A 9,381-nucleotide genomic window follows, 5' to 3' on the forward strand; every position below is an offset into this window, starting at 1 on the left:
GGAATAAAGTGAACAATAAACGTAATGCACTTAAATCATCTCAAAACCATCCCCCACTCCCCGGTGTAGAAAAATTGTCTTCCATGAAAACGGTTCCTGGTGCCAAAAAGGTTGGAGACCGCTGCTAAAGAAAGGAGCCTGCATTCAGCTCTCCTTCCTTCCAGAAGGCTCCTGTGTAACAATACAGACGTAAATTGCACTTGGGTAAGTCCTCACTCCATCCACCAGCATATCTAAGATACAGGTACTTGCCAGGCTAACACATACTCCCTGATACTCTTCTACCAGTATTGCAGGTGGCTGGTACTTGCCTTACATCCATAAAAGAAAACGGGGCCCCTCAAAGGGTTCATTGCAGAGGAAGGACAGCTGCTGTGAAGATAATCTGAAAAATTAGTTTCCTGTACTCCAGACTGAAAACAGCAGTTTTAAATGGCAATTCCTCTCTCCCCAACAACACAAACAAAATGTTAAGGCCCTTTTCACCTAAAACCCCAATGCAAACATATATTTAAAAATACAGACATATAAATAGACTATCATTGCCATCATCATCCTCATCACCACCACCACCATTACAGTGGAAAGAAGAGAGCTGCGAGCTCCACAGGAGGTGATGACAGAGAAGAAGGTGTTGGTGATAATTCCTAGGTTTCTGGCAAGTATTGCCCTAAACTGAGTGGAGGATACAAGAGGAGGAGCATGTTGAGCGGGACAGTGAAGGACGCGAGGGTACACAAATCGGTGCTAACGCACTGGTAGATGGGGCGGAAGGAAAGGCGGTGGATAGGAAGAAGGTAGTTTAAGAAGATGTGCAAAAATGACGGGAGCAGGGCACCTAACGAGGAGCGCCCTGTAAGCACTCAGTACCAACACCTGCTCCCCCACTTTGTAATGTGCCCAAATTCTGCTAAATATCGCGATAGCTCACGTCCCGTAACCTTCCTTGCTCAGGGCCACTTACCCGCCCGCGGCCCCGCCCCTCACGTGTTTGTGGATTCGGCAGTGTTAATAAAGTTGCAGCGGTTTGTCGCTTGCGGCGGACAAGATGGCGGCCTCCATGCTGGGCTCGCTGCTGCGGACGTTCCGGCAGGTCAGGCCCGCGCTTTTATTCCCACCCGTATCCCTCACCCCTGAATCCTATAACCCGCGGGTCCCCACGACTCCCCCACGGGCTTGCCTCAGGGGAGGTCTGAGTTGCAGATGTAAATTTGGTTTTCGCGAACATGTAACTGGCATTGAAAGATGCGAGATTGACTCCGACTTATGCGGTATTGAGTTTAAGTAGAGAAGAGACGGGTCCGAGCATTGGGGCCTCAGAAACTTCATCGTTAAGAGATGAGAACCTTGCAAAGGAGACTGAAAGGAACTGTCAGCGAGGGAGAAGGAAAACCAAGAGTGTGATGGCCTGGAAGCAAGGGGTGACAGAATTTCAAGGAGTAAGGAGAGGGCAGCTCTGCTCAAAGTTGACAGGATAATTAAAAAGACAGGCTGAGAACTGACTGTAGGGTTTAGCAGTGTGAAAGTCGTTGGGACCGTGATGAAGTCGAAACTGTTCAAGAGAGAATAGTAGGAAAGAAATTGGAGACTACGAGTATAGACAAGCCTTTGAAGGAATTTTGCTATAAAGGGGAGCAAAAAAATGGGTCAATAACTGGAGAGGAAACTGGATTAAGAATGAGGTGTTTTCTTTTAGCGTGGCAGAAGTAACAACATGATTGTGTATTAAAGGGAAAGATCCTGTAGAGTGGAAAAAAATGATGATATGGAAGAGAGGGAAGAGTTGCTGGAACTCTACTTTTGTGTAGGCAAGAGGCAAAGGGGTCTTGTGCATGAAGTTTGGCTTTAGGACATGGACAGTTCGTCTGAAGCAGTGTTGTCCAAAAGAAATCTAATGCGAACCACATATGTAACTTAAAATTTTTCTAGTAGCCACATTAAAAAAAAGTAATAAGTTGGTGAAACAAATTTTAATATACTCTGATTAAGCAGGTATATCCAAAATATTGTTATTTTAACATGTAATCAATAAACAATGACTTATGAGATATTTGCTTTTTTTTTTCATACTAGAGTTTCAAAATTCAGTTTGTATCCTACATTTAAAACACATCTCAGTTTGGATGCTAAATTTTCCACCATTAAAATGGAAAATGTAGTTCTACCAAAACAATAAAGTTGTATAATGTTTACATTGCTTTGGTATTAAATTTTAATTAATTAAAATTAAGCATTACATTCCCTATTGGCAATAGTTTCATTACAAGGGCTTACTAGCCATATGTGGTTACTATATTGGACGGAGTGGATCTCTAACAGGAGGGAATGCAGAGCATATGATACAGCTGGTAAGTGGCCAGGTGTGGTAGTGGGAGTTGATGGAAATGCTCTTCTGATTGCTTCTAATTTTATAGTTAAGGAGAACGTGAAGTCATCAGCTGAGTGTGAGGATATGGGAGCAGGTGTCATGGTTTTAAGGAAAGGGAAACCATGTAAAATGGAAGACAGGAAGAATAGTTGGGAGAATTGGAGTAAGTACAGAGAAGTGAGAGATGGCCAGGAAGTTGAGAGTGTATTCAAGGGAACATTGTATTTATAGACCATGGAATTCAGGTTGGGTGTGAGGGAAAGACAGGAAAGCAAAAGCTGAGAGACAGTAAAAAGATGGTAGGATCAATGGATTGAAAGTCCCAGAGGAGTTGTTATTGGGCAATTAGAAGGAGCAAGCTGGAAAGAAGTGATAGAGAATAAGATACACAAAACTGAGATAATAGAGGGGTTGCATTTATTGGTAATGAAAGACCTAGGGCGTGGAAGTGAATAGTTAAAGAAGAGTGGAGAATAAAAATCATTAAAGAAGGGGAATTCAGAGATCAGAGTGATCAGGGTATGATTTCATGTATATTGAAGCCAGGAATTAAGACAGGAAGAATATTGGAGAGAGTGACAGTGAGCCAGGATCCCAAATCATGGAAAAATAAAAGGGCCGTGGTAGATGGCTGCAACAATGAGAGGTAGTGGGAGGTAAGCCCAGTGGTATGAGAGCCAAAGCCAGGAGGTTTCAGGAAGGAAGGAAGTCCAGAAGCTGCAATGAAGAGCAAGGAGAACACCTATCTACCCTACTTCCAGACCCAGTCCTGGAGAAAAAACCTACGGGGGAAGCTGTCAGGAGGGATTCAAGATTAAACCAAAAGGTGAAGGAGATGTTAAGTTGAAGATTTAGAAGATTTTGATGATGATAGACCATGAATCATGAATCAAGAGGCCCCAGTGGAAAAGTTTTAGGAGGTGAAGAGGAGTAAGAGATGGGGCAGGATAGGGTGTGTACAGAGCAGAATAGAATGCAATCTTAGTAAAGCACTGTTATAAGCTGATAAGGAAATACAGTAGAAATGTAGGCAAAGGAGATAAAAAACATTCACAGAAGAAATAATATAGACCAATACATAATTTAAAAGTGTATTACTTTTGTAGTCATAAAAAAAGGTGTTCAAAATAGAATGAAAGATTATTTTAAAAAATAAATAGAAACCTTTAAGGAGACAGTAAAGAAGGTGATCAGGCATAGTTGGAAAAAGAATTCAAAGAAGAAATGTTTAGTCTTGTTTTATAAATCCCCTTAACTTTTTCATAGGTGAAAGCAAACTTCACATGGCCCCTCACATGAATTGTTTCTTCCAGTCAGAATGATTTCTCCTTGGTCTTAAGAATATATCTTGCTCTTTTCTGTGTTTTGTTTGGACAAACTGTATCTTCTCTTCCTTCTCCTGCCCCCGAAGCTATGTCAAAAGTCTGTCAATCTTTCAAAGCCTTGCGTAAGCCCTCCTTCGCATGAGAAGTATTTCCAGCCATGGTTACCACAGTATTCACTGGACTCAGTCATGTGCCAAGTCAGTATTTAAATTCCATTAATATTCCTGCTTCTCTTTTTTCTAGAAGGTGATTGTGGGATGATCGTATTTCCCCATAGGACTTTTGTTTAGTAATGTGAGCATCAAAGGTGCTGAGTTTATCTTTTGTTAATAGATTGAAAAAATGTTGAGTTTCTATTTAGTATTCTTTTTTTTTGAGACAGAATCTCGCTTTGTTGCCTGGGCTAGAGTGTGTGCTGTGGCATCAGCCTAGCTCACAGCAACCTCAGACTCCTGGGCTTAAGCAATCCTTCTGCCTCAGCCTCCCGAGTAGCTGGGACTACAGGCATGCTCCACCATGCCCGGCTAATTTTTTCTATATATATTTTTAGTTGGCCAGATAATTTATTTTTATTTTTAGTAAAGACGCGGTCTCGCTGTTGCTCAGGCTGGTCTCGAACTCCTGACCTCGAGTGATCCACCCGCCTCGGCCTCCCAGAGTGCTAGGATTACAGGCGTGAGCCACCACGCCCAGCCTCTATTTAGTATTCTTATTTTCAGTTTTATATTCTCCTATTGGTATATTCTATAAACATCAGTAATAGGAAGCCATCGTTAATTTTGTGTATCAGCAACTTAATTAACATGTAATATTTCCTCTGGTTTGAGGGAGACTTAGTTTCTAGTCATCTATACTCCCTTTGCCTGTATTGTCAGAACTATAACTATCATCATTAAAATGTATGACAATAAAGAATGTACTGTCTTATTACTGGACAACTAGTGCTAAGGAATATTAGGTCAGTGATAATTTCAAAGTACCCTTTGACCCAGCAATTCTGCTTCCAAGAATGTATCCTGCAGATATATAGGAATACATATGAAATGATTTATATAAGACATTATTTATTGCAGCATTGTTGTAATGATAGTGAGGCTTAGTCTATGACCACCAGTTGGTCATAGGTTAAATACATTATGATGCTTCCAAACAGTGGAATATTATGCAATCTAAGGAAAATGAGGAAGCTTCTTTCATATGGATATGGAAAGATCTCTGAGAGATATTGTAAGGTGAGTAAAAGGCGGGGAGTGAAACGTGAGAGGCAGATTGTATACATGTATAGATAAAAATCTCTGGAAGGATATATAAGAAACTAGTAACAGTGGATACCTATGGGTTTGGGGGGTCACTGGGCAGGTGAAGAACGAGATGGGAGGGAAACTTTTCACTGTATGTCCTTTTATACTTTTTTATTTTTGACTGTCGGCCTGAATAAAGATCAAACAGAATTATATTAGAAATTTCTGGAAATCTTTCACCTTTCAGCACATATGTTGTTGGCATTATGTTTGACTTAATGTACATCCATAATAGTTATTTGTTCTAAATTAGGAAGCCTATTTTAAATTGCTAAAGTGATCCAAAACAACTTTAAAGAAAATACTAGGTCATAAATAGTGACTGAAAGAGGATTGCAGGGTTGGGGAACACTCACAGAGCCTAGGCCTGACTGTCCTTTACATATTCCTTGTCTCTGTCTTTTAGATGGTTCCTTCATCAGCCTCAGGCCAAGTTCGAGGTTACTACGTAGACTGGAAAATGTTGCGTGATGTGAAGAGACGAAAAATGGCCTATGAATATGCAGATCAGAGGCTACGTATCAATTCACTCCGGAAGAATACCATCTTACCAAAAATTCTTCAGGTTAGCTAATTAAGATGCATCCTTCTACCACAAGGTCATTAACTCACATCAGGTCATTTTTGATGTTTGTTGTGAATTAATATCAATATAAATTCTAGAGGATAAGATGAGATACTCCAAGTCAATATAAACAAATAGCCTTGAAACTGATTTTGATAAGTTTCAGATTAAAGACAACTATTTGCTCCTAACTAGCCTTTCAACCATTTCATTATGTGATCCTTAAAAGTACTGGTGAATGGTGGCCACGCAGAAATTGGGCAGTTATTTTCACCTAAAGTCTCTCCCTCACTTCATCCCAAACTTTCAGCTCTCAAGGCATTGGGAGGCTTTGCTGATTCAGGGAACCATGTGCCTAGCATGTGGCCTGTTTCTTACGCAGGCGTATTGATTGCTAGCCTGTCTTCCTAAACTCCCTTAACCGCCTCTGTGTGCTGAGGTACCTTTCCATTTAGGCTTACTTTCTTGTCATGCTGCTCAAGTTGAGTAAGACGATGTCAACCCTGCTTAACTTCCTGAAGCATAACATCCTGCACCTAAGTGGTGGCACAGAATATCTGCAAGGGGCTTGTCAGAGTATAAATCAAACTCAAGGCCATTCAACTTATCAAGAGCTCAGGTTTTTAAAAAATAGTATTTATAAAAGTTGGCAGAATGATATACATCCTATTTAATACTATGGATTCTTTTAAGTCTTCTCTGGATTCAGCTAGATGAGCAGAAAACTGAGGGCCCTGGACCACTCTATTATGGCTTTTACTGGAATGGCATTAAGCTATCTGCCTACATTTAGCGAGTAATAAGTGGCGCCTCAGAAACTCAGCTCAAGATGTTGTTGATCACAGAAGCGGAGAGTAGAATGGTTGTTACCAGGAGCTGGGAGACTGGGGCACTTGGGGCCGGGGAGGAATGGGGAGATGTTGGTCAAAGGGTATAAACTTTTAGTTATAAGCTGAATAAATTCTGGAGATGTAATGTACAGCATGGTGACTATAGTCAATAGTACTGTATTGTATACTTGAAATTTGCTAAGAGAGTAATCTGAAGTGTTCTTACCATACACACTATGGTAATTATGTGAGGTGAGGGATGTGTTAGCTTGTTGTAATCATTTCACAGTGTATGTATACATCGAACATGACACTGTACACCTTAAACTATACAACTTTTATTTGTCAATTATACCTCAAAAAAAGGTGGGAGCAGGGTGTTACTGAGTATGTTATTTATGAAGACCCCCCCCACCACCAGAAGAAATCTCTTTGGTATCAGTACCAGCAGTAGCTGTGCATAGTCTGAATCATGGACACTGATCATGGCTCTCTGTTGCCTGCCACATAGCTTACAAGTCAAATTTTATGTCCCACTTGTAACAAACTTGCAGACTTCCACAGCATGCACTTTTGTGTCCTGAGGCTTTTAACTTTTCTACTCTCATTTCTCTTTGCCGCAATTTCCTCCTTTGTAAACTGCCTTAAATCTTTTTGGGAATGAGTAGGGATATGTATAAATAAATAAATTGTGGCCATTCTTTAAGGTCTGCCTCCATGAAACTTTGCTTTAATCTTCCAGCCCAGCCATTTTTTCTTTCCATTTCCTTCTACAGCACTTACTGTCTACAACTCATTGACTTAATCATGCTGATTTATGTAATGCTCTAAGTGTTACATAGTGGCAATACATGTATAAGCTTTTAGTTTACATTACCTTAGTGGCTTTCATGTGTATTCTCTCATTTAATTTGTGTCCTTTTAATGTGTTAGAGTAATTATTTTGCTTCCATCACAGTCTAGCACAGGGTCAATCATACTTGTCAGCACATTTGTCAGGTTAAAGTGAAAATTACACACACACACCTCAACACAGTTAAGCACATGCATGAGAATGAATCTGAACTGATAAAACCTTAGCCCAAGCTACTGCTGTAATCCTTGCTTTTCTACCCTCTATCACTTTGCCCGTGCCAGATTCATTCTTTACATTGCAAATGAATTTTTAAAATGGAAATCTCATCTGATCACTCCCCCTTACTTCTCCAGCAGTCAAAAGGTAATTTACCATACACTTCGAGGGTTCGTGTGATCCTGCTCTTCCTCCCTCTCCAGTCTCATCTCAAGCCACATTCCCTCCTACTTGACAGATAGCCCAGAGATTTCAAACTTTTGTGATTCAAAAATTATATGAGGAGGTAGCAGAAATACATTCACATGTTTCCAGATGACTTAAGTAAGAATGTATGTAGCAGCACTCTCCATGGTAGCTCAAACTGGAAATGATCCACATGACCATCAGTCACGGAGTAGATAAATGAATTACAGTATACTCATGCAATGAAAATCACCACCAGTGAGAATGAGCAAATTACATGTGCAACAATATGGGTGATTCTCACAATATATTGTTCAATTAAAGAGGCAAAACAGAAATGAATAAATAGAATACATACCCTCTGGTTACATTTATATACAGTTCACCACGGGAAAAACTCATCCCTGGTGTTAGTCATTAGGTAAGCTGGGAGGCAGCGCATTAGTGACTGGAAGGAGACACAGGTAGGGCCTAGAGTGTTGATAACGTTCCCTTCCATAATCTCATGCTGGTTACACAGGTATGTTCTGTTTGTGAAAATTTACTGAACTTTATCCTTACGGTTTGTGGAGTCTTATGATTCTTTGTTAAATTTAGATATTTAAAAATCACATTGGGAGGATGTCAGACATTTCTGGTAGCTTTCTGGTGTGTTTCTACTTGGAAGTTAAGGTTCAGTACTGTGTCCAGGGTTCTTTGGCTAAACTCTGACTCCATTGATGAATCTACCCCTTTCTTTTCCTCTAAGCATTGACTTAAGCATCTAGAATAAATTAATGCATGTGATCTGTGTAATAATGTGATCTACCTTAGGAAGTGGCCGATGAAGAAATTGCCGCCCTTCCACGGGATAGCTGTCCCGTTAGAATCAGAAACCGCTGTGTTATGACATCCCGTCCACGTGGTGTAAAACGGCGCTGGAGGCTTAGTCGTATCGTCTTCCGTCATTTAGCCGACCATGGGCAACTTTCTGGGGTCCAGCGAGCAATATGGTAAATCTGCTCCAGAACCTACTGAGCTTGCAGGGAAGCCAGTTCTGGCAAGAAGAGACTTTTCTAGTAGACAAAACCCTAGTCTTTACAGGGGCCTAGTATAGTTGTCTAGTCGACCTGATGCTGTCTAGAGTTAAATTGCTTCTAAATTTTAAATGAAGAAATGTGGATGTTTCATTCTCTCAGTGAATTATCCTTTCTATTGGATTTAACAGATTAAACATACTGTTCCCATACATGGTGCAAAGAGTAGAATAATAAAAAATATTTTCTGTGAAAATATTGCCTGAATGCCTTTCTTTTTCTTCACACCTTTTCCTTCACATTTAATCTTTTAGTAACATATAAGGGTCTCTGGGGGGCCTTGGGGGTTTTTTGTTGTTGTTTTTCTGAGACAGAATCTCACTCTGTCACCAGGCTAGAGTACAATGGTGTCATCATAGCTCATTACAACCTCCAGCTCCTGGGCTCAACACATCCTCCCACCTCAGCCTCCTGAGTAAAACACACGCCATGTTGCTGGCTAATTTATTTTTTGTAGAGATGGGGGTCTCACTGTATTGCTCAGGTTGATCTTGAACTCCTATCCTCAAGTGATTCTCCCGCCTTGGCTTCCTAAAGTGCTAGGATTACAGGTGTGAGCAATAGCACCTAACCAGTTTCTGCATTTTTTAAGAACATTATTTCATACAACAATATTATAGATAATCCAACTAATTGACATGTAGCTTATCTATGGCAA

At 40.4% G+C, this 9,381-nt stretch overlaps 1 protein-coding gene across 1 annotated transcript; it reads left to right on the forward strand.

Annotated features, from left to right (window-relative positions):
* Positions 1 to 990: 990 nt before the first annotated feature.
* MRPS14 (mitochondrial ribosomal protein S14) lies at positions 991 to 8,919 on the forward strand. The gene is made up of 3 exons (XM_045547312.1): positions 991 to 1,093; positions 5,401 to 5,559; positions 8,461 to 8,919. Exons 1-3 carry the CDS (start codon positions 1,049 to 1,051, stop codon positions 8,641 to 8,643), a joined length of 387 nt encoding a protein of 128 aa, XP_045403268.1. The 5' UTR covers positions 991 to 1,048; the 3' UTR covers positions 8,644 to 8,919.
* Positions 8,920 to 9,381: the final 462 nt, after the last annotated feature.

This window comes from Lemur catta, chromosome 3 (assembly GCF_020740605.2).
Source record: "Lemur catta isolate mLemCat1 chromosome 3, mLemCat1.pri, whole genome shotgun sequence".
In the NCBI taxonomy this organism is placed as follows: domain Eukaryota; kingdom Metazoa; phylum Chordata; class Mammalia; order Primates; family Lemuridae; genus Lemur; species Lemur catta.